The sequence below is a fragment of the Falco peregrinus genome, chromosome 2 (assembly GCF_023634155.1).
Source record: "Falco peregrinus isolate bFalPer1 chromosome 2, bFalPer1.pri, whole genome shotgun sequence".
Lineage (NCBI taxonomy): Eukaryota > Metazoa > Chordata > Aves > Falconiformes > Falconidae > Falco > Falco peregrinus.
Genome location: NC_073722.1, coordinates 114,042,886 through 114,068,952, shown reverse-complemented (window position 1 = coordinate 114,068,952; position 26,067 = coordinate 114,042,886). Strand labels below are relative to the sequence as shown.

Sequence of the window (26,067 nt, the reverse complement as noted above, 5' to 3'; positions counted from 1 at the left end):
TCTGTTAAAACATGTTTAACATCTGGAAGATATTACAGTAGTTTAAATAAAATTATTACTGTGTCGACAAAAACTAAGTTAGGAGTGGGGAAAGAAAGGATGACTATAGCTACAGTCGGCGTAGCCTCAGAATTTGTCATTAAACCATTGCCTGAAAGGTCAAAGACTCTAGTACCACAAGAAACGGTCTCCTGATCTCCATCTAGATCACCCCTGCCATGGAGGTTCAGTGAAACAGGTTTGACTTCATTGTCTCAAACTGCACCCACCAGGTTTTCATTTGGCCCAGAGGCACCTGGCCTCCAACAAGCACTGTAAGAGTGATTTCACTCTACCAACAGTATAATCAGTACAGTAAAGAAAGCTCTGCCAAAAGGGCATAATTCAAAGTAAGTAGCATGGCTCAATCGTAAAGGTCTCAGTTTGGCTTTTGGACCAGCAAAACACCAGCTTCCACAGACAGCAGCTGTACTCCATTAAGCAAACCAATTAAATTTTAAGCACATCAATTACATCTTGACCATTCACTAATATCAATGGAATATCATCAAAACACAGCATGATAGGATCTGGGGCCTGCAGACAATTTACCTCTTAAGCTAGGAAGTTACATGTAACATTTACCAAAAAAAAAATCTTAACCTTACATACATGTCTGATTTATCAGGAGAGTCTCAAAAAGGCTAGAAATTGATGGTGGAAGATTAACAGTGGTTCCTATGTTCCTATGGAACCATAAACTATTAAACTGACTAAGCCTCCATGAAAAAGACTGATTTAAAAACTGAGGGAGATATCTTACAGATCTAAAATGGCAAGCAGCATGAAGAATGTGAGCAGAGTCTGAATGCCTCTTCCAACACAAGAAGCAGGTGGTGTGAAGCTGAGCGAGCAGGAGCCAGGCTCTACATAAAGGATACATCTTTTGACAGAGCGTGTCATGAAGCACAAACTCCTGCTGGAGGGTGTCACGATAAGAGTTTGCTTGGCTCCAGAAAGGAATTGGGCAGGCACAAGAAAGTAAGTGCACGCGGTGCTATTATAGACAACGGGCACATTCTGGACCAGAAGGGCTGTCAAGACACATCACTGTAGGATGAGTATCCCGAGAGTGTTACAGTATGGTGTTATCATTCTTATCCTCTTCCCTGGAGGCAGATACTGCCCTTGGCCACTGCCAGATACATAGCACACTAGCTAGATGGGCATCAGCACTGTTCTCATTAAGAGACAGAACACAATCCATTTTCCCACATCCAAATACATCATTAAGCACTCAATCAGGTAATACCACTGCTAGATGCATCACTGGTATGTTAAGGTGGTACAACTTCTGCATCCCAAACCCTGTTCCCCAATAAAATACAAACAGAAAGATACTACCTAGCTTCAAAAGATAAGCCAATTAATAGAGGAACAGCCAAGATTCCTTTCTTTCCTAAAAGGCAATTAAAATCATAGATTATAGACAATCAGTTCTTTGTTCTTTACCCTCCTTTACAGCAAAGAAAGGCAAACAAAAGCAAGTTTAGTCAACACAGAACAAACAAGGTTCAAGTGAAATTGCTTTAAATTCTGTTTGTTACAACATCAGTGGCTGCACCATGCAGACCATGAAACACTTCAATAGAAATAAGTAATTTTATAGAGCCCTGAATTCAGTAATGAAGAATTTATCCACAGGCCAATGAATTGCACAGCAAAGAGAGAGCTTTGCAAATTAAGTAGTATAATTTACACACTGAATGAAACAGCCAGAAAAAAAACATCCTCTGGAAAGGATTCTGCTGACTGATGTTCCTGAACTGGCCTTAACAGCTATAGCATTCATATTTTACACTAAATGAAGAGACAATGCACTTGAGAAAGGAAGTGCTCTCATCAGGAAACTAACTGTTCCCCTTCTGTGGTGGCATAAACAAATATAAATGACACATCGCCATCCTGACCATCACTAGAGAAACAGACATTTTCACAAAATGAGATCTATTATTATCCAAGCAATATGATATAATGTCACAGCAGCAGTAGGCAAGGCAGAAAGTTACCAGTCACAGAGATACTGAAATGTTGAGAGGTTTGCAATGTAGTTTTGAACTGTTAGTGATCTGCACGTTTCAAAAAGCATCTATACTCAAGTTCTGAGAATATAAATAACATCAGAATGAAAACAGATGTAATTATCCAACAAGCAATCCAAACTGTACATAACTCTACAGACTTAAGATATTTAACTTCATAAATCTGACTGTGACAAAGTCTTGGAATGCTAATTTAAGAGAACCCAAACATACATAATCAAGAACTAAAGCAGTTTAAAAATTTGTTTTTAATACAAGGTAGCTTCTCTTTGCTCCCTCCCACGATCACTCTGCTGTCGCCAGAGTTAAAGCTGTCAGGTTTCAACAGCCCTATGCTATTTTTATTTTCAGATTTATTGATATATAGTCCCCAAACCTAATTATCATAAAGTAAAACCCAAGAGGAATCCAAGACCGAAAATGTTCAAATCTGAATACAAAGCAAGAAAGCCAACCAGTCAGCTCACATACCACCCCACCATTAGATTGTATATTTTCTTTCATTTTTCTAAAAAAAAAAAAAAGGACAGATTCCCCTTTCTGCAAAAGCAACTCACAGAACCCACAACTCCAAGCAATTAAGCACAATTTAAGCAAAAAATACTTTACCCTGCTACCAGGCCTGAAGACTGCTGAATCAAGTATCTAATGGGCCCTTCATTTACTGTTACAGCAACGGGCTTTGGCATTTTTCAAACTGCAGATCCCTAATTATTTCCCCATAGAATCAAGGGCTCCCACAGGGCAACATGTACCAACAAATGCCCTGCTGACTTGCTTTCTTTCTTGTGGCCAGCTGCCATCAGCTTGCTAACAGCACAGGAGGGGATGAGCACCTGCTCCCACATGGGTGCTCACCAGCCTGAAGCGAGCCTGGTGAGGAAACCAAGCTAACAAGGTATTTATTTTCCCTTCTTTCCAAGACAGCTTTTGACCAGCCTATCTCCCTAAATTGGCTTGCTGATGAAACGTGTCTTTGCAAGAAAGCAACAAGAGCGAGCTGGTACACCAGCTTTACTGTAATGGGAAACCACACAGTTGGTGATGTTTCTCTGCCCCTTAGAAGACAGAGCCCATGAACCACAAGCTGAAAACCTCTGTGGATAGGGCTGAAATCAGCACTGCTCAAGCAAAAGCAATGCAGGGGACAGCCAAGACCTTGAGACTTGATCTCAAATTTTGATGGCTCATTGCTTGCTTGTACTCTTTTGGCAACGCTGCCCCACACCGCAGTGGAGCCCAGAGGATGCCAGCCGGTCCTTCCAACACAAGCTTCCAGCCATGCTGCCACCAGCATGGTCCCTGGCATGACTCTCACCTCAGACATCACCGATAACAACTGAAGCCAGCTGCATGTGAATCGACTGTGAGAAAGCTGAATTATATTACCTGTAATAGGCCTTACTTAACATTACTTAACCTGACCTGTCTTAACTACAGCACAGAAATGAGATAAAAAGTTAATAATTCAGCTTAACAGCCTAGTTCTTCATTTAGAATATATACACAGTAGTTTTAAACTACATGAAAAATTGGAAGACATTCACTTGGGAGAAAAGAAAATAGACCATTTAAGACTAACCTGTAATTAATTTTAACTTGAGCTAATTAAGAGATTTCCATGCAAAATCTCAGAAGAGTCATTCTATATTCAGAGCGCAACAGTTTTAAGATCACATTGCTGCCCTCCTTCTAGAAAAGAACTGAACTCAAACCAAGTGCAAAGCAAAACCAGTCTTGGTTACAACGAATACCCCTCAGTTCCGTGTTCTTTCAAAGTGTGGACTCTCGAGTGAACGCACGCTTTATGGAAAGCCCTCAGGGGGTGCCTCCAATCCCTCAGGCTCTCCTTCTACTCCCCCTTTCGTGGTGTGCTTGTTGGCAGAGCTGCTCAAACGTTCTGCTGCAAGAGCAGCAAGAACTCCGCATGAACAGGACGTGCCGATCGCTCGAGCTGGAGGTGCACACAGTGGCCATACTATACAGAAACGCCTCACACGACACACAGCTGAGGTCTCTGATCTCCAACTCCTGGCTTCTCATTGGACATGTTTTTATAATTGACAAAAAAAAATACATCGTATCTCTTTCCCACAGGGGTAGAGGGGGGCAGGGTTTGAAGGTTCTTACACATACATCTTAATGGCTAACCACAAGTTAAACTACGGGCATGAAGTTATATACCTTTTCCAGATCGTAACTGAATATCATGAGTGTCTAGGACTCTGCAGAGCGTGTTAACCACTTCCTTTCTGCCAGGTTCCCACATGTTTAAGAGTTTTCGCTCAAAGGCAATGTCACTTGGCTGATAAACAGACCCTAGTGCAGCACTGCGCACCAGCCTCAGAGCTAAAACAACTGCAAAGCGTTAAAAGCTTGGAGTGCTTTCAGAACAAAGCAACAAAAATGGGTTTGCTACTTTTTTTTTCTTCTATTGACACCTTTCACAGTTTGACAGTAGTGGTAGTTTAGCTTTTAAAGTGTAAAAGACTTGTTAAAAAAACTCACTAAAAGCATTTGGTGAAGAAGAGAACTGCAGCTGTCAGCTACAGTCAGGTCATGTGTTTGCCCACAGAAAAAAAACAGGAAACAGCTAGCCATGGAAATATCTAAGCAGGCCATGAAACAACAAGTGAATTGCACAGTAAGCAGGCTGCTAAGTCAACATTTTTCCCTAGTGCTCAGCTTAACTCTTACATTTGTTAACCACGGCTCATTCCAAACAATTGGTCAAAAATTCGCCAGAAAATCCATACAAACACTGTTCCACTGCAGTTTTACCAACACGTTTCCATCAGTAAATAAGCCTGAATTTTCAACAAAGACAGGAAGCAAAGGAGATGAGAGCCTGGGAGTCACGCAGCAAAAGGGAGAACAGCTGAGCAGGCTCGGCAGCGGACACTGTTTGCTCCCTTCCCCAGGCTTTAAGCATCCAAGACAAATCCTCAAGAAGGTGTACCGTGCCAAGGGAATAAATTACTTCTCTATACATTTAAAGCCTACTCTGTGCTTTCAAAATGGGGAATGTCTTCTTTTTCTCCCTGGCCTCTCAGCACCTCTCCACATGGTGTGTGGAATGCATTTTTTCCAAGAGAAAGAAAATGAGACTATAGAAGGAATAAAAACTGTAGGGATTTATGAGCAGGTGTGACACTTGATAGAGTTATTCTTTCTAAATGACATTTTAAAGTAATAACCTTTACAATGAAGATGATGTACTGCCTGATCAGGAAACTCATTACAATCTAGATCAAGGGATTATACTTTGATTTTTCCATCTGGAAAAACGTAATTTTTTTCTAATCTACTCTATCATTGAAGCATATTCATGCCATCTACAATCTTATTACTTTCCTGTAATTTAGGGATAGTTTCATTCACAGAGAATTAAGCATTACCTTAAATGCTTATTTTTTTCAGATCTATAAAACCAAAGCAAGCCAGGCAGCCTGCTGTCCACATGCAGCAAATCTGAACCATTAAAATTATATTGTAAGGAAAAAGGCACTACACATTGTACTTACTGAGAAAGATTTATACTTTAGATATTCCACCAAAACAAAGGGAAAACAGGAGACCAATTTTTTTTTTTTGTAAGTATTTTGATGAAAATACATAGCTTGGAAGGAAGTAGTCTCCAGCGTCAAGGCAGCACAAGATTAATTGCAATTTTGACTTTAAAATAAAAATTAAATGCATTTTTCCACAACTGCAAGCTCCTGACAGTGATGACTAATTTACTTACAGACTTCTCTTCATACTTTGGCACCAGTGGAAGCTGACAAATGCCAGGAACTTTAACAAAGTGGAAACATTATTTTAGGTATTCAAAAGACTGCAAAATACCTTTGAAAGTCTGCCTCCTGTCACTGGCAGATTTGAAAAACAGTCATTTTCACAAAGCCACAAGTTCTTAAAACTTACATCAATGTGACTAAATGTAACAGGACAGGTTCAGAGCACACTTGCTGTGTTCAGTCACGTTACTATTCATATGTATTTCTGAAGCTAATTTGTGGCTGTAAATAGGACATTTTCTAAATGGGCTGAAAAGCAATAGATTTTCCACAGAGCTTCCAGAAACTACAAAAGACCCCTCTGGTCAATGGTTCAATTCAATGTGGTTTTTTTCCCAAAAAAATCGTACTTATTTTCAGTTTGCATAAATTCCACTCTTGGAATGCCATAGTAGCTGATTATTCATTATTTAAATTTACTTTGGAAATTAAACTCAAGGGACATTTTCTAATGCATGTCAAGACTGAAAATGAGCTGTGAGTCTCCAAAGTTAATTTTAGCCTCATGTGTGTTAAGAAAGATTCAAGTTCTTAACTGCCTTTTAACACTAAAAACTACTTATTCAGCAGAGTCCCTATGTTAATTTAAATGTAGACCTCTTTAAGCTAAAATAAAAAATTGAATCTATAATCTTTAAAAGTTTTATAAAAGCAGCTTCTCAGTTTTTCTCCAATATATCAAACCTTGGTAACTTGACAAGCAATTCTAAGTAAACAGTCACTTTTCTAGATCTCAGCTGCTTCCAGCATTACGTAAACTTCAACATGAACAGGAGGAAAAATGAGGAAAGATTCTATTCAGTCTGCTAAACAGCTGTGCAAGTTGTTGTTTTGGTTTCTTTGGTTGTTGCTTTTTTTAATATATATATACACCGTTTTCAAGAAGTTGATTATGACAGATGTGTGACAGAGCAGCCAGAAGGCACCATGTCAGCATTGGTAACCATTTGGCGAAATCTGTTGCCTGTGATAGGCGTGTCAGACCAAAATGCAGTAATTTGGAGCCTATGATTCTAGAATCTTTTCAAGTTCAGAAGACAGTTTCATTAAAATATTTGCATGCAGTTCTTACTGTTTTTAAAGCAACTTACAGTATCGCCTGGAACACGCGATTTGCTAGTACAAGGAAATCTTCAAGGCAAGTAACATATTAGATTTCATGTAGCTTGCCTTTACTGACAAGGGCAGGCAAGAAGCATCAGCAATGGACCTCCTGACTCTGCATTAACAGTACTTCACCAATTCTCTCGCTGACTTGAAAGATAAGGGGTTGTGCCTTCAAGTACATTGTCATAGAGATACATTAAGAGTTCAACAGATGATTTTTGGATTTCAGTGGAGGAGCATAACAGAAACTTATTTTCAACACCAGTTCAACTTAGAAAAAGAATTTTCACTGTGTCTATTTTAAAAGTCTTTATATCATAATTGCCTGCAAAACACTTGTCTTGTCAACCTTGGTTTAGATCACAGTGGAATTAAATCCATTTTTTTGTCTTAATAAAGCTGCACTCAGCCCTCACAGAGAGAAAAAAGTTCTCTCAAAACACACTAGGGCAGCATGAATGGAATGCTGATTGTACTTTATTCTTCCTCAAGTACCTCTTTGAAACCCAGGAAAGGAAATGTGGGCATATAGGAAATCTGTAGTGTAAATGACCCATTCTGCAACTGGCATTCACTCAGTTGCTTGTAGAAAAGAATTTTATGCTGATTTTTCTGCCTGAAAGCTAAATATTAGTTTGACTTAATGAGTTCCAATTTGTAATTGGAACATGTATCATCCAGGAAATCTTTACAGTCCACGTGGGCTTCACTGACACTGATCTTCATTATTACTCTATAGAGTGGAATTACCTCCAGTTCTGTGAAACTTGCAGGGAAGGGAGAACAATTTTCCAAATAAATTTTTTTAAAGTACTCAGCACCTTAAGACAAAGATGAGATCCCACACAACAAGATCCAGGCTAGAAACAGTGATTTTTTTTTTAATTTTTTTTTTTTTACCCAATTCATAATAAAGAACACTGCCACATTGGCCAAAGGTTTCTTCAAGAGGCTTTTTACTGACAGCTGAGTGTCTCTGGTGTGTGGGTTTAAATCTCTATTTGAGGACGCATATTCTCAAAGGCTGGGTGCAAATAAAAGAGAGGGATAGAGAAAAATCAAATAAAATGCATAGTGTTACAGTCATTTGTTGAGTGCTTTAAATTCAAGCTTGGTATATACCAGCATGTGTTCCTCATTTCAGATGAGCTGCTGGCACCGTTAAAATAACATTATAGCACTTTTTTGTTAGGAATATGCTACATAGTACTTCCACTTTAGTGAGCACAAAATTTGACAGGAATATTCCTTCCAGAAATACTTCATCAACTTAGGCAATCGCTATTCAATCAGGGGAAAACAGAAACAAAAAGTTTCAAACTATCCTATACTGTTTATATTCTTTAAAGAATTTGGTTTATGGAGGTACTCTTCTACATACTTCAGAAAATGCATGAACAGTTTTGATAAGTCACCATGAGGAATTTTACATGGTTTAAAAAACCAGTAACAGAAGCAACATGGCAGGAGAAGGAGGTTCATCCAATGATCACATTCTGAACAAGTGCAAGTGGTAACTCACTGCCTTGACAAAGATTAAATAAATCATATGTGTTATTGCTAATCTAAACTTCCAGTCTAAAAGCATCCTGTTCAGCTGTTTCTTTTTATAAAGATTCTTCTCCTCTTAGTTCACTGTTTTAATTTTTCAGCTATTGTTTTATCCTAGTTGCATAGACAGTATAGCCTCTTCCTCTGCAAAGGAGAAAAGCATTCATGTAAGAAAAGACTTAATATTTGTTAAAAATTATTCTTCAAATGTTATTGCCAAGACACAGTTTGAGAACTCAAAGTTATTAATAGTCAGAAGTATTTCTAATTAAACCCAATAAAGCATTGCAAAAAATCCTCATGTCAGCACTTTGAATCAAAATACCCTTAAAGAAATAACTTGAAAGAAGAATTTTTGCCTTCAATTCAACAGCAAGGTAAAGACTTGTCAGTTCAGCAAACAGCCAAAGAATTTTGTCAAAGAAACTCATTTTGGTTGACTGATCTAACAATCAGTATACTTCACTGAAAGCTAGTTAGACGCAGAACCAAATGTAAAGTGGAAACCATCTGAACCCTACCTGTCAGAGTGTGGTAAAATCCTAAAAAACCTTAAATGCATCACAGTCAGATTCTTCACCACTCATGAAAGTAACCACTCTCCACCTTGAAGTGTTCACAAGACCAAGACCTGTGCATGTAATACTGGAGGCAGCTTTAGAAATAAGACAAAAAGAAACGGAGGTATTCCCTGCAGAGTGATCTAATCCTTTTTTGCCCTGTGACTGTGAAGGATCACTTCTGTAAGGAACTCTGCACACCAAGCCATGTGATCTACCCAAATATTTACACTATGAACTCTATTAAAACTCTCCTCTGAAGCCATTAAACATAGCATTTTCAGAAAGTGAAACAAAACAATTACTATTTAGATTATTACTTAGTTTTAACTGATTTTATCAGGTAGCTGACCTGATTGCTCTCCTCAACTAGTCTTCCTAACTCACGAGAACCACACAGTTGTCATTTTGGCTGAATATATTTAGAAATCTCAAATACCTACTTCCTTTCTGTTTTTTAAAAGAAAAAATAAGAGGGCAGGGGGGGGTGGGGAAGAGGGAAAGAAAAGTGAGCCCAATTAGGATTTTGTTGTTACTATTTGTAACATTAGCACACAAATTGCCAACCACACGCCCAAGAGGCTTTTTGTTCATCTCTGCCCTCCCTAGCAGTCTTCTTCCCCCCTGCCCCCCAGAATATTACCAACACTCAAAACGCTTTCTCCTCTTTTGTTCAGGCTTACCCTTGCTTTCATGGTCTTCTCTGTGCTCTCTAGTCTGATGAATAACAACAACAACCTTCTAAACGACATCCTCGATGCTTTCTCCCATACTAGAATAGTCTACCCCCAGTAATCAGCTGGGAAGTATGGTTCAAGCCTACTTTTGCTGTAACTTAAAAAAAAAAATAATCTATAAACTACATCTAAACTTTGGGAGAAAGAGAGAACACATTCTGCAAAAAAACCCATCAGGTAGAGAAGCCATCATTAAAACATAATGCCTCTCATTTTGTATATTGTTTCAGATTTGTACGTTCCACAGTACTTATCAAACCAGGCCAAGTACTTTAGTGATGCCAGTAACCATCAAGGAAGGAAATTACAGCAAAAATTAATACTTACAGCCATAATTAACTCAAAAGGGTGTTTATACACCCGTACGGGGGATTGATACTTCTGTACCATAGCTGCAGTTCGTAAGATCAACTCAAACCTGAAAAAGAAATTTTTAAAGCCATCTGTCAAGTGTAGGAAGCCATTTTCAATCTTCTCTTACAATTGTTCCATGCATGGTACCACGCTAGCAATTCTACAGGAAATCCTTCACGATTCTTTGATGACCTTTTTTGGAGGGAAGATGCAATGGGATCTAAGAAAAGCTATGTATATTTTTGTCAGAAATGCCTTATCATTTCTTCCAAAGACGATGCCTAATTAACTCATTTTCAGTCCAGCTTTAGTAACAAATCTTCAACACCTTTCATGACTCTTCATCAGGATGGTGAGGCTTCCTGCGTGGCTGAGAACCAAACACTGACACACACCAGCTAAAAGCAGAAAAGCGTTGCCCAGTCCCCCAGCAAGGGAAGTGGGTTGCCTTGCCAATAGGTTATCCTGAATTGGGACTGGCTTAAAAAAAAAAAAGTAAAACAAAAAAGGTTAAAAAATATACCAAGTGCTAAAAAAACCTTGCTTTTAGAAATAAAGAAAAAAATGGATCGCTACAGCACACTGATACCAGGCATTCCTTCATCGTTTCCAAATCAAATTAATCAAGAGTTTTGCGAGAGAAACTTGAGAGAGCGCTGGGGAGAAAAACTTAAGAGAAACTACAAACATTCCAGCAGACGTCCAGAAAACATTCCCCGGCAAAACGGAACGGTGACCCCCCGGCTCGGTGGCTGCTCTCCCCGGCAGCGTGTGCCCCGAACTCTCCCGAATGCCATCACATCTATTGAAAAACACCGGCAGCAGCGCTGGCAGACGCAACCACGGGCTGCCAGCCAGACTCATTTTAGCGAGAAATGGGTTTATTACAATAAGTTAGTTTTATTGGGTTTTTTAATGGGCTCTGGCGTTACCGGCAGCGCTGCGGGGCACCGTCAGCGGCTCCGGGAGCGGGGCACGGCAGCTCCGCGGCCAGCGGCACAACAAAGTTCACCCGACCGCCTGCTCAAGAGCGGAATTTACCCATGACTACCCCGCATTTACAAAAAACACCTGAATCAGCAAAAAAAAAAAAAAAAAAAAAAGCCGCAAACCTCCCCTAATCCATGGACAAAAAGAGTTACACAACAAAGAAACTCAACGTTCCCCGCACCGCCCGCCCGGCCCGCGCCGCCTCCGCCCGCCCGGCACCTGTAACAGCCCCGGGGCGCCCGACCGCCCCCGTCCCGCGGGCCGTTAGCCCCCACACCCCAGGGAGCGCCGCTCGCCTCTCTGCGCCCACCCCCACCGGCAGCGCTGAGGGCAGCGGGGAGGGTGCTGCGGGGGACAGCAGCGGCGGGGCCGAAGGGGCTCCGGGGGAAGGGAGGGGGAAGCGCGGGCGGCGGGGCACGGGGAGGGGAGGGGAGGGGAGGGGAGGGGGGGGGGCAGGTACCGGCGCGGCGCCCCTTACCGCCTCCCGTCACGACGGCCGGCCGCGCTCTGGCCTCATGCCGGCACGGGGCAGCGCCGCCGCCAGTTCCGCCGGGGGAGGGGCGGGGCCGCCGCCGCCAGTTGTTAGTGGTGACAGGGCGCGGGGGCGGAGCTTGGCCCCCGGCCAGGCGCTGCGCATGCGCGGCCGCGCGGCGGGGAGGCGAGGGCGGGCGCCGTCTCCCCGCGCTGCCGCTGCGCCTGCGCGCTGGTTCCGGCGGGTGGGGGAGGGGGGGGCGGTGCGGCGCGGCGCGGCGCATGCCCAGTGCGGGGAGCGGCGAGCCCTGGGCCGCGGCCATGGGGATGGCGCTCGCCCGGGCACGCGCACCTAGCGGACAGGCCCTCGTACAGGCACCCGCGCCTGTCATACGGGCGCGGACACCCCTCAGACACAGACGACTCACACAGGCACACGCTCCCCTCATACACGCGCACCCCTCATAGAGGAGCACGGACCTGCGGGGTGGGCAGCACCGCTTCCCTCAGCCCCTCACTGAGCATCACTTCGGTCCTAAACCCTTCCATGCTCCCCCCAGTGCAGGGCTTTGGCAGATGGAGCCCTCCTGGAGTAGAGGCCACAGGTCCGCCTGGGCCTGGGGCTCCTGAGGGGCTCGGGGTGGGTGCTGGGTAGGGTGGGAGACGGGGTGAGTTTAGGGAGCCATGCTGGGGCTGAGGTGAGCGCAGAGGAGGGCAGCCGCCCTGATGGCACCGGGATGCAAGGAGCAAGCGCGGGAGAGAAGCTGCCCCAAAGGCCTGGCTGGGACATGGTTACCTCTCCTGACAGGGCGGAGAGCTGCCACCCAGGATCACAGGCAGTGTCTCCTGGGATGAAGTACTCTGTGGTTTCATTAGTAGTGAGCAGTCACCCTGCTTAGGCTGATCACGAGGAGGTGCCGGTCCCACCCCGGGGGCACAGAGCGCAGAGGTGCGCAGGCCAGGGCAGCAGCACCCACCCGAGCTCTGCAGGCACACTGCTCTGCCCGCAGGCCTGCCTCAGTCACCGCTTGAGCATCTTCTGCCTCTTGTCTGTCTTCAGCCAGCTGTCACCCAGGCTGGGGTGCTCTGCGGTTTGGGATAGTTGAAAGAGCTCAGTCTTGGACCATGTCTAGCATGGTTTAACTGTGATGTACTAAAAGCAAGAAATACAGTTCAGTTTTGTATGGTACCAGTACGTTACAAACCCGAGTTAAAATAAGGACTTGAAAAGGCCCCTGCCTCTGCTCCCTTCAGTGACTCTATTAAGGCAATTTGTTTACCCAGAACATGTTTTATTACTGGCTTACTCCCTCAGAAACTGAATCTTTCTACTAAAATTTAGAGTCATTATCCTCTTCTTTTGGTGCAATTCTTTCTCTAGGAAGGCTGAATTTGTGGTTACTATTGAGTGATTCAGCTACAGATCTTTCTTACACAAACCATATGTCTTAAAGCTAGTCAAGAATAGTCTGTTGTCTGATCTGAAGCTAGTTGTTGCAAGAAGTTGTTTAATGTGTTGAGAAATTGTTCCTCTGAATCTGGTTTCTGCTGTGGCACTTGGCCAGTTGCCTTCATGTAGCTGAAGATAACTAGTTAATCTAGTAACTCTGTAATTAGAATTAAGTTATCTGATTGATACTGCCTGCCATTATGCCTGTAACATCCTTTTCCTGCTGCGAAAGCCTGAGATATAATCCTACCGGCATAACAGGGCGAGGAATTTACACCCACTCAGATTCCTCTTTGTTCGTAACGTTCCTCTCTAGATTCTGGGAAATGTTTTAATTCTTCCTGACTGCCACTATTCTACTTAACCAAATGGCCATATAACCAGAAAAGCTTTATGGGGGCTTTTAAAGGTATTCGGAGTTTATTGATAGAGTGAAAGCATTAAAGTGAAAGCCTATTATTTCATGTCTAAATCAATCATGGTAGGTATCTCACCTGTTTTCTGCAGAAAGAAAAATCTTGACAAGATGGACACAGAAGAGGAAAGCCATATGTTTTTAAATTTTTCTATTATTGTTTATGTTCCTGTTACCTTTTCTCTTACAGAAGCTCCAGCAGTGCATCGTTAGAAGGAATATAAATGAATAAACGGGTGGGTGAAATGTTTAAGGAAAGCTGTGAGGCATGCTGAAGACTGAAGCCCAGAGGACAGGCTGAAAGTGCAAACCATTCAATATTTTCAGAAAATGAGCAATGCAGCTTGCTAGATAGGAAGGGAAGTTGGGCCTGAGGGAGGTTATGCAAGGTCGGCCACTCCCCACCATCTGAATGCTTTACTGGATTGCATTCCTTCACGAACTTGGGTTACACAACTAAAACCCCAGCCATTTATCTGGTTTAAGGCTATATTGCTGTGGAAATAAATGGCAACTATTGGTAGTCAATCCTTTATTATTAATAATAACTAACTTAAAGTACAATTGCCTGGGAGCCGTGCAGGGGTGAGTGTACAGGAAAAGATTCAAAATGCCTCCAGGCCTTGCTGTAATTCAGTGCAAGCTCCTGGAATTTCAGCAGGCAGAGACTTGCTCCGGTTTCTTTTCTCTGCATCCCAGAAAGTGAATAAAAGCAAAGTGGTCCTGGCTTCCTACTGTCCCACAGGTCTCATCTTCACAGCTTTTGTACTAAAGAGAGGATATTGTTAGAGTTCTCAATGAGAGAGAACATGCATTCATTCAAGGTCTTGCTGCTGAGCTGTATGTTTATTAAAAGTATGTGAAAGAGGGATGAGCTTTTGAATTCAGGTATACTGAATTCTTCAAGAGCCATTCCCTAATAAATCAGTCCCATCTGAGTTAGAATTTTTTATGCACCGCTGGCTACATTGAAATAAATGCCTGCTTCTTAAACCTTTAAAACCATGAAAAAGGTCCCAAGTGATAACATTTCCAGCTAAAATAAGCATGATGACTGACAAACAGCTAATGGGACAGAGTTGTGCCCTGAGGACGTGCGATTCTGGTTTACACAGAGTTGTTATTAAATGCCTTATAAGTACTTAACTAGGTATCACAATTTTTTCTTTCCCTTGTCAGTCTAGGGAGCCAGTATCTGGTGGTGCTGGATATGGGGCGCTGTGAATTCTGTCACTCCTTTACTCTTAGAACTAAAGTAATGGTGACACTCAAGTTCAGTCCTCCAGACACATACCTGAATGCACTCATCATACAGCTGTATGTATTTTTGTAAGCTCCCTGTATAGCCCATGCTGGGGAAATGGTACACAGGAGGAGAAATTTCTCCACGTGTCTCTGGAGATCTTAAAGCCCTTTGTAAGGGCAGGGAAGATACTAATAATCCCAATATGCAGATATAAATATTGTGGGTCACCATAATTATTTTTTTTTTTGCTTTAGGCAAAGTCATGTAGTAAGTCAGTATGAAAAAGCACAAACCAGAGCTCTTCACTTCCTGGGTGATCCCCTTGTTCCCAAACCCTGCTGCCTTTTAGCTCCGTGGTCGTTTTCCACCACTGACAAGATTGGGAACAGGGTAAAATATCTCCAGACCGGCCTGTGTTCAGAAAGGTGATGTTAATGTACAAAACCTAGACGGCATTGAACTCTTGTGCTGAGATTTTTATTCGGGATTAAACTGGCCTTAGTTTACTGTAGTTTAGTGCTGTGGAAGTGGTGTATTAACTTTATACCATTATTTGATTCATCTGGACTTTCCCACGTGTCACAGTGTAGAAAAGCCTTAAATTACCTTGTGGACTGGAGCGCTTTATGTTTTGATGCCACTAACAGTCAGAAACATATTTTTTTTCCTTTCTTCTCAAGGGACTGATAGGAAAATTGAATTGTAGGCTGGGAGCTGGCCAGAGATACCTGCTTCCCGCACTTGGACTCCAGCAGCTGTCATGAGAGCACAGGCACCACTGACATAGCAAAATAGGCAAACATTAGCAAATAGGACTAAATCTTGATTCATAAAATACATTAATTGGGATGAGCATGTGGAAAGTATTCCAGCCCTTACTCACATCCTCTCATTGCAAAGACTGTAGCCACAGGAGGCATTCTGCATCGAATTCAGTGTCACCGCCCATAAGCAGTGTGCTAAAGCAAAAGTGAGCAGGTGGTACAGGGGGGGCTGCTAGTAGAGAAATAATTAAAGCCTGAGGAGCTAGTGGAGTGTATGTTTTGGATGAAGCATCAAATCCAACATTCATACTGATACCCGTGTTGGATATTTGTAACACCCAAAAGGTTGATAGCACAGGCTTCTTTGGGGGAGTGTGCAGAGGCAGAGACATCCTTCGGAGCTCCTGTGGGATTATTTTATCCCTCAGACATCAGGAGGTGGCACAGGGTGGGGGAAATGTCGAAGGGAACTCAGCCCCATGACCTTTTTTCCAGTATAAAGGGAAAGCCACTCGGATGATAGCTTATTTGCTGGGGTACATGTTCATAATACAGGGGGGTGGAGCTGCAAGCAAGAAAGGGTTTACTGGGCTGTTGGGAATGCCCAGCTTCTCTAATTGCCTTTGGAAACACCGCTTGTGCCCATGTGCCTCTGCCTGGGAGCCACCTGGTACCTGCTTCACAGTGAACAGCCTGTTAACAGGCTTTAAGTGAGTTAAAGGACTGCCTGGATCTCATCAGTTCATTAATAACAATTTTCAATCCTTAGAAAATTATCAGTCTCAGTCAAGAGGCACAGCAAATACAACGATGAGTAAATGTCCTATAAAAATAAAAACAAAGGCTGTCTACTATCCCTCTTTTTCATTAGGCTAACAGTACAAATACTCTCATCTATTTCAACAGGCATTGAATCAAGCTATTGAATGGTCACTCACCTGGTATAGACTCTGTCCCCGTTTGCCTGCAAAATGTTTATGTTTATTTTTAATACCAGATGAGTAATAAGAAAAAATTACTTATTATTAAAGTACCCCACAAATCCAGCTCCTTTTAAAGTACGCAGTAGCTCCACTGGCAGTTGGTCTGCACCCTGTGGGCAAACCCTGCGCCCTTTCACTGGAGCTCCGTCGGGACAAGCCGCCTTTGTGGCTGCTGCTCTGCCAGCATAACAGCGTGAGTATCTGTATGGCTTATTCCTGTGTCTCAAGGAAAATGAGGCATATCATTATAAGGCACTTGCACAGCAAAATAACTACCAGTATAGCTATTTCAGGGTTTATTTTTTAAATTGCACTGTCTGTGGATCAAGCCTGTGCTGGCAGCCTTCATCCAAGAACCTCTTAGAAAACACTTGAGAAGTGTAAGTTTCACGATGCTATTTGTGGGCCCTAGAAATGCTGCTTATCTCCTCTGATCAGAATAATTCTTTGCATGAATTCCAGTCCTGTATCCAAGGCAATCTCATTATTTGCTCTACACACTTGATCTGCTTGCTAATTTCTTTTTCCTTGTCATGGGGGAGGAACCTTCCTGTGCTCCACAGGCGTGCCTGTGTTTGGGAGATTAAAGAAAGCAAGCAAGACATAAAAAATGTCACCCACTTGCAGCGGTGGCAGCCTGAATGGGGAGCACAATTTAGAGACAGATGTTCCTTCCAATTGAATTGTCTGTGTCACTGATTCCAGCAAGTTCAAATGCTCCTGAAAAGTGTGAGACAGGAGGGCATTGCTGAGCAGAAGGATGGCTGCAGATCCAAGGAGCTGGCACACTGCAAGCAGCAGCTCTGCTGATTTTGACCTGGCTGCAGCATTAATCTGTCTCAGCCTTGAGCACCACTGGCTGACTCTCTGTCGTGGAATTAATTTGGCTAATGTACTGCATGATGGAAAGCCATGTTTGCAATCTCTTTGCTAGGCAAGACCAAACAGAGATTGATAGCATCCTCTATCTCTGGATTAGTGAACCGGTAGCAGAGGTCCACTGAAGGGATACCCACCAAGAGTTTGGCTCCATCTCTCTAGGGGTAAGAGATGATGTATTTAACACCTCCTGGCTCTTGTAGCTGTCAGCATGGGGCAGGGGGAGCCTGAGCAGAGAAGGAAGAGGTGGAGTTGCCTTTTGAGTCAAGCACTGTCTCTGTAACCCCTGTGCAAGTGGGGTGTGTAGGAGTTTTTTCTGTGGGCAGCTTCCAAATAGCAGTCTCAGAATAACTTGGTTTAATGAAGGGGATGATCTCCAGCACAGGAAGCCTATTTGCAGTTGCGGTTTCAAACTGGTAGCTACAGACTAACATGTGACCACTAAGTATTTCAAATTAGCTAATGAACAGCTGTTCTGTTAGAGTTGCTTTTGGTCATTACTGGCCTGAGTCTGAATTAAACAAGAGCCCAATGGTGAAAAGAACCGATGTGCCGTGGTACAACTCCCTGGTCAGAGACTGGAAACAAGCCCAGTGCTTCCTTAGGGCTCTGTCCCCACTATCCTGTGGCACCTGGGCTCTCCTGGGCCCTTCCTGCACTGCTTCCATGGGAGGCAAGAAAGGAGAGAGGTCTTGAGCAGCTACGAGGTGGCAAGAAGTCAAATAAATACGGCAGCAGTGGGAGCTGAGACAGCACCAGCCAATCAGAGGCAAGATCCCCAGGCTCCAGAAGAGCAGAGGACAAATCTGCCCAGCAAAGACGACATCCAGCTTGGGAAGCAGAAGAGGGTGCAAGATAGGCAGGATGACATGGGAGGAAGATCACTGTGTACCTATCAAACTCCAGCTAAATTGATTTTGTCTCTCAGTCAGTAGGAGAGGACATTTGGGGGGGGGGGGGGGGGGCAGACACCCCTTTTACCACCACTCTCTGAGATGCAAGCTCCGCACAGGGCCATCAACTGTGTGCCTTCCCTCCCCATCGTTGCTGTGGCCACATCCAGCACTGGCACGTTCAGCAACACACAGAGAACTAGAGGTGACGGCAAAAAAAACATTAGTACATGGGTGTAAGCCACATCAACACAGGACCACTCAAACTAACCCAGAAGGAGGTTTTAAATGTAGGCAAGCTAACTGCCAAAAATAAACCCCAACCCACCCTGGCTGCTGTGCTGTGGCATGGGAACAATATCATGCATATGATCACATTCAGCAGGACACAAGCAGCCTAAGGGTCTTTTTACATTTGGCTTGAAAAGGCTAAAAATAGCACCCCAAACCACATTCCTTTCTTGCATTGCCATCTCCTCTGCCTGTTCCTATTCACTGACACTTTTACATGCAAAGCAGGATTTGGGATCCAAGGCCCGGTAATTAGACTCCAGCCCAGCAGCTGCAACTGGAACAGCTGGAGGTGTTATTTTTATGGGTTATTAATTGACTCCATGAAAAAAACTGAGCCCAGCAAACAGAGAGAGCCAGCAAGTCGCAGTCCACACAGCCACATGACAAGGTCCTAGTGACAGAAAAAGATAAAATAAAAGAGGGCCCAGTATCCTAAAGCCGATTAGTTATAGCAATTTCTCCAAAGCTAAATATAGAAAAAAAATCCTCCCCCATCTTCAGCTCCATTGGCAGAGATGAGAAAGCACAAGGAAGGAGATAGAGTGAAATTTCATTTTTCACTTAACCCCCTCATGGACTGCAGAGATAAACTGCTGCTTTGGTGATGCTCCCAACATTTAGAACCAGATTCCCCCAGCAGCTACACCCTGACCACCCCTTTCCTCGGCACTAACAAGTGCAGCTGCATTTGCTCCATCCAGGCTTCTGGGCTGCTGAGCAGCATCACCGCACTGGGCAGGAGACAAAGCAGGGAAGCTCCCGGTGCCAGCCCAGCGCCTGGCCACAGCCGGGCAAGCGTGGTCTCAGCACCCCTCTGCCAGGCACAGACGGGTGAGCTTGCAGAGCTCCCTTCCCGGGCACTCTTTGCCTCCCTTCAAAGGGGCTGAACCACCCACGCTGCCCAAAACCAAAGCAGGAGAGAGCCAGGAGACATCCTGCCTCCAGTTCTTCTTCCTCCCTGCCTTTCCCACAGCTGGGGCCAGACAAGGCTTGGGGACAGACGAACCCTGGGGTTTAGGGCTTCCACCTGTGGCCAGGAGAAACTCTGCATCAGTGGCCAGAGTAAGGAAAAGCTCAGGGTGCTGGTGGCGGGAGGGAATGGGACCTGGGCCATTGCCTCGGCAAGACCTACCGCACATCTCCTCAGACCTCAGGCAATAAATAACAGGCAACTCCAGCAGAGATGCTGAGAAGCTGACAAACTGGCAGAGGATTTCAGATTTATGGGAAATTAATTTAGCCCTTGTCTGCATGCTGACAGCCAGCAAGGCCCTGTCCCCAAGACAGCCCATATAGCTGGCCCAGGCTGTGTTCAGGCCCTAGGCTTCTCACTTCTGAAAATCAATGGCCATCACACAGCAGAGGTGGAGCAGCTCCGCTCGCAGGGGAGAGGAGAGCCGGGTTCACTGCACCTCGGCATCGCCTGTGCTGGCAGCCAAAGGGGAGGGAGAGGCAGCGGAAAGGCTGCTGCTGCTTTGAATCAACTTTGCCAGTATCTTGCCAAAACTCAGCCCAAGAAAGCCCCCTCTGCGGCAATCCTCGGCAGGAGGCAGGACAGCCCTGTGCTCCACAGCTCCAGCACAGGCATTTCTTCCCACTTTCATCACCCATATAGCAAGAGGAGCACCGGAGGCCCCCCAGAACATCTTTTCCCAATGTTCAGGCATAAGCAAGACACACATACACTGGTTGGAAGAGAGGGATATTTCTCTCCAACCTCCACCCTTAACACTAGTCACCCCTCCTGTTGGCTTTGGGGTATTTTCAGTCCCTCCCGTGCTGCCAGCTGCATAGGCTCCATCTCTAGAGGCAGCCGAGGGAAACACCCATCTTGTAATGTCACTCTTTGGAGACCACATCTTTGAGGCGCAAGCAATTCCCTTAGACATACCTTCAACGTGAGCGTGCACTCCTGCATCCAAGCCCACTGCTGGAACCGTCTGCTTTCTGCACCAGCCTGGCAGTGCTGGGACCATCCTCGTGTAGGAAAGTTGCTCTTCAAAAGCCAACTCTGCCACATGCTCTGAACTGGGAATAGCGGCCACAGCTCCTGCCAGGTGCCAGCACTTCATTCCTGTAGGACAGGCTTGTCAGTTAGACCTTTATTTCCTGCTGCTTTGCCTCAGCCGCGGTGTGCCTGCTCCGCACACAGTGCCCAGGGTGCATGCCCCTCCCTGAGCCACAAAAACATGGTGGGCTTCATGCTGTTACGTAGCCTATCCCCAGGCTGGAGGTGCCCACAGGAGCATCAGCTTCATGCAGAGAAAAAGGCAGGAGTGCCAGGGGGACAGGGACAGCCCCAGAACAGGGTTCCTGTGGGGATGGCAGGGCTTGGGTACACAGCTTCAGGGCTACAGGGACACATCACCTTTCCCATCACATGTTAATTCAGGCCAACCAGGCAATTGCTAGGTGTTTGACAATACAGGAACACCTGTATTTTTGCATAGGCCCTACATGCCTGTGGTGGCTGCACAGAGCTCCCCCCCACCCCCCACCTTTAACCTGGCAGGGGGGCACAGACATGCTGCCTCAAGAAGTGGATTCAGCATCAGCTGCATGACCCTGCTCAGGCTTGGGGAGGTGCATGTTGCTCTTGCATCCACAGGTCTGGCAGCACCACGTCTCCCCAGGCTTTTGTCCCTGGTAAGCCTCAGTATATGCCATCTGTGCTACCATCACACCTCTCCAGAAGATTCAAAGTTGTGGTTGCATGGGGATAGACAGCGATTTGGGGACAGCAGAAGGGAAGGAAGCTTCCTCGAGGAGGTGTCAGAACCACAGGGGACCTCACTGGAAAGCAGAGAGCTGCAGGCAGCCCCCAGGGTCACAAAAGTCTTTGGCCTCAGCAGCATGGGATGGGGATTTGTGAGCAAAGCACATCAAGCAAGCTGAAGGAGAGTGACATTTTCCTTCCCAGCTGATATATCCTTGCCCACACAGCCGGTGGGATGACTCTGCAGCTAAGGATGCGACATGATTAGTAAACAAATGATGCATTTGCACCAAGAATGAAAAAGAAAAAGAGAGGAAGAAAGGAAAAAAGCAAGAAAACAAGCCACATTTCAGGATAGCAGCATGCAGCAGTGTGCTTTTTAAAAATCTGCTGAGGAAGGCACTTGCACAGCACATGGTTTGGGCAGATCAATGAAGCTGCAAAGTGGCCTGCTCCTGGCAGGCACACAAATCCACTTTCTAATGAAATTTACAGCAAGTGGAATTTAGGTCACTACTCGGAAGCATTTAGTTTATTCCAGGCAGCTTTTAAAATATTTAAGAAATAGCTGTCAAATTAAGCCTGCTCACCTCTGGTGGAAGGTCCAACTTGGAGCCATGGCAGATTTCTTAGCTACAGCTTAAAAATATATATATTTTTGAGCTTTCTTTGATTGCCCCCTCCCTTCATCATCACAGCACAGTGATTGAAATCAACTCCTGCCATGCAGTCCTGCTGCAGGTGGGAACTAAGGGCCCAAGCGATGCTCGGGCTGCCCCAGCCTGTCCCTTCCCCACGGTCAGGGTGGTGAGACACCCAGACACCACCCTCCCGCAGCCTGTGCTCTCCTTCCAGCAGTGAACGCAGGACTTTGCTGCTGCAGGAAGACCAATACTACAGCCAGACCTAAAAACGGCTCCCAAGGGAAGCAGCTAAAAGCAGCCTCTTAGCAAGGATGAGCCCTCACTGAAGGCTGAGTGATGCGGAGTGGAGTGGAAGGATCTGGGCTGGACTGGTGGCTCTGCTAGCACTGTTCCCAGATGTCACACTTAAGGGAGCTGCTGTAGCCTCTTCAACAGGTGGTGGAGAGGGAGAAAAGATGGGAACCAAGCAGTTCTCAAGCTGTTTACCCCACAGAAGTGGCCACAGCCTGAAATCTCCTTGCTCTCAATTCCTGCACAAATCAGAGTGAAAATACAGACACTTCCTCTTCTTATAATGCAAAGTTCAATGTTTTGCATAACAGAGTGAGGGAATTAACCACTTCACGTCCCAGCTCAAGGTCCAGCCTGCCAGGCCCAGACCTCAAAGCTTTTCCAGCCTAAGCACAAGCCAGGAGCAGCAGAGGGGAGAGCAGAAGGCAGCCTCGGAGCACAGCTGGGCTCCCAGCATGTGGCTGCACAGTCCTTGCTCCCAGCCAGCTCTTGAGGACTGGCCCAGCAGAGCAGTAACGTGGCCATGGCTATGGTGCTTGAGGGCTTAGTGCAAGTGCAGAAGCCACCTCCAGAGCAGGGCACTTGCTGGGACATGTTTTGGAAGTCAAAGCAGTTTTCCCCATTGCTCAGCAGCTCACCCCACCCTGACAGCCACCTGCCCACTCCGCCTCCATTTGCTGCAGCCAGGGCATCTCCCCTGCCCCACAGGACCTGCTCCCCTCTCATGGGGTCTGTCTGTCCTCCCAGCCCAGCTCCAGCACTCCGGATTTGGCCTGTCTGCAGCTGAGGTAAAACACAGGTGTATACGCAAACATCTCTGCCTCCTTCATCATTATTTTTGACTTGCACACGTACATATCCGTTTCATGCTCAGCTGATGGAGGATTTGCTTGACTGCATTACAACCCTGGCTGCTGCTCTGCAGCTGGCTTTGTACCAGGATCTGGCACCAGAGGACACAATCGGTCTCCAACCTACAATCCATCTTCACTCCTGGGCTTGGATGAGCACCCCAGGATGCAGCTGATGGGCACTGCTGCTGCACACAGCGACACCATCCACCATGGCCCTGGCAGCCCTTTCCCTCTGCTTGGGCTTGCAAGATAGTATCAGGGCATGACAAAGGCTGTGACGGAGAGGGATGAGGAGGGACCAGTGATGCAGAGACAACACCATCCCTCCATAGCTCCACAAGCCTCATTTTCCTCTCCCCTTCTCCTGTTGGCACCGTGTGCCAGCCTCCTCCAGATGGCTCAGCAACTGCCCTGGCCCCACTCAGCCCTTAGGCTGTGAACCTGTGTGCATTTGCCCTTGAGTTAATTCACACTGGTGCCCATTCAGCTGGGTCACAGAGCTGGCAACAATGCCTTTGGACACAGCATCTTGCAGGAGGGCTCGGGGCACTGGCAGCCCTGGTGGCATTCCTTCTTGGGAGCTGGGACCTGTCCCCTGCATGCCCCTACCAAGCTGCCTCTCCTCACCCTGCCTCAGGCCTCCTGCCCACAGCTCCAGGAGGGGAGAGCACCAGAAGCAGCAGCTGGTTGCTTGGTGCCTGCACAAAAGGGCCAGGCCACACACCTTGCTTTTCCCATTGTAAAACTGGAGAAAGCCAAGCTCCCACGGGTGGCCAAAGGCACCAACTGCTCTCGTGCTTTCTACCTAGAAGGAAAAACACTCAGCATTAGATGTCTCACAAGGGATCAGGTATTTTTTTTCCATCCCGTGGCCAGGGGAAGTGTGCTTTCCTCCACCCTCTACACCTAGGTGCCCGCAGGGTCTCACGCCCCGCACCCTTCCTCGCTGCAGCTGGCTGCAGGAAGCAGCGGGTCCCTTTTCCCGGCAGTCCCACCCAAGGGGCTGCCTTCTCACTCAGGGAACAGGGCACATACTTTAAGTCCAGAACATTGTGCACAGACCAGTTCAAAACAAACAACTAGGTGAGAGCACAGAACAGATTCCAGCAAAATCAGGGGAGCCCAGCAGAGCAGGCTGCCTTGCTGTGGGTTTTACTTTCACACATCTTTTACGACCTCTTGGCCAGTCCCAGCTTTTCTGTTCCACAGGAAATTCCAATACCAAAAGCCCCAGTCAGGCCAGATTTGGAGGGTTTGGGTTTTCGGGTTGGTTTTATTACTTTTTCACCCCAAGAAACTTTAAAGAAGAAGGAAGAAACTGTAATTCTAGAACACTGAATTTGGGATCAAGGACTGTAAGAAGAAACAGTCACAGCATCACAACGCCCCAACCTTTCTGTACCCAGGAAGCATCTTTCAGCGTGGGGATACGTAGGAGACAGCCAGACTAGGGCTCTGTGACCAGAATTCATTACTTAGGAAGAGAACCCTCATCTTATCAATAAAACCAACCCGGTTAAACCCTGCCTGGAAGAGAGAATAATTATTCAGCCTGAAAGACTAATTTGATGTGGAAAATCAGGGAAGGAGGCTGGCTCTGGCTTGTCCTCTGTGCCTTGTGCTGGCTGGTGAGGAGGGGCCTGCAGTGTCTGCTCCAGCTGAGCAAAAGCCATCAGCCTTGCACTCAGTTTTGCCAAGAGAAGCCTGACAGCTCACACCACCTTCTCCAAGACTGATTTTCCCCTTTTTCCATTTAGCAGATCCTGATTACTCTGAAAAGAAGATGAACGTGGCTGCTCTGGCCCAGCAGGTTATACAGACATTGTCAAGCACAAATCTCCTTATCAGGTCATGTTGGTGGGTGGCAGAGCTGTGTGGCACTATCAGCTATCACCAGTGTCTGCAAGGACAGCAGAGAGGGCACTGACTGCTTTTACTGCACCTGCAACCAGAGCTCTCCAGTGGAGAGGCTTCCCCCCCTGCCATTATGGAAGAAATAAAGTTACTATAGAGAATTTTCTGCCTGGTCCAAGTCACGACTTTAATTTTTACTTCTCCCAAAAGAAGTCTGCCATCCAAATGGGCTGAAAAGCCAAGTCATTCCCCCTGGATGCTACCACACCACAGCTGACCCTCATGTATGGTGATGGTATCACAGCCCTGCCATGGGCTGAGGCACTTTCCTGCCAGGGAAAAGGAATCAGCTGCATGTTGGAAGGGCACTATTTCCCAAAACCCAAGTGCCTGACTCTGCCATCCTGCATTCAGTGCACATATAACCATTTTTGCAATGAAGATCTGGCTGCCATCACTGCAGAGCTGCCTGCTGTCCCAGGCAGTGCTGCTGGGCAGCTTCAGCAGGGACCAGATGGTGCCAGCTGGCTGGCAAGCTCGGGGCTGACCTTACCTGAAGATCTCCACTTCAGGTAAGCACTGAGATCTCCAGGGCTTTGAGTCCAGCAGGATTTTCCCCTGCAGTAAGAACAATTACTAAGAAGTCATTAAAAAACCCAGTTCCTGGAATCATTGCATGGTTTGGGTTGGAAGGGACCTTAAAGATCATCTAGTTCCATCCCCCCTTCCTTCCTTCCAGCCACCTTCCACTAGCCCAGAGGCCCCGTCCAGCCTGGCCTCGGGCACTGCCAGGGATGGGGCACCCACAGCTGCTCTGGGCAACCTGTGCCAGTATCTCACCACCCTCACAGTGAAGGATTTCTTCCTCATATCTAATCTAGATCTCCTCTCTTCCAGTTTAAAGCCACCCCACCTTGCCCTGTCACTACATGCCCTTTTAAAAAGCCCCTCCCCAGCTTTCTTGTCAGCACCTTTAGGTACTGGAAAGCCACTGAAAGGTCTCCCTGGAGCCTTCCCTTCTCTGGGCTGAACAACCCCAGCTCTCCTGGTGCGTTCCCAAAGTGCTGTGGTGAGAAGCAGGAGAGAAGATTGCAAGTGGTATCTGTGCTCAGTGCCCTGGGTTATATTGCGGGAGG

General features: G+C 46.0%; 1 protein-coding gene across 1 annotated transcript in view; it reads right to left on the bottom strand.

Moving 5' to 3' along the window:
- The window catches only part of SEC14L1 (SEC14 like lipid binding 1), a 41,995-nt gene extending 30,210 nt beyond the window's left edge, over window positions 1–11,785 (bottom strand). Inside the window, exons 1-2 of the mRNA XM_055795204.1 lie at window positions 11,656–11,785; window positions 10,161–10,251 (exon numbers count right to left, since the gene is read on the bottom strand). Coding sequence (XP_055651179.1) covers window positions 10,161–10,223 — 63 coding nt within the window. The 5' untranslated portion in view covers window positions 10,224–10,251; window positions 11,656–11,785. The remainder of the gene's footprint in view (window positions 1–10,160; window positions 10,252–11,655) is intronic.
- Window positions 11,786–26,067: the final 14,282 nt, after the last annotated feature.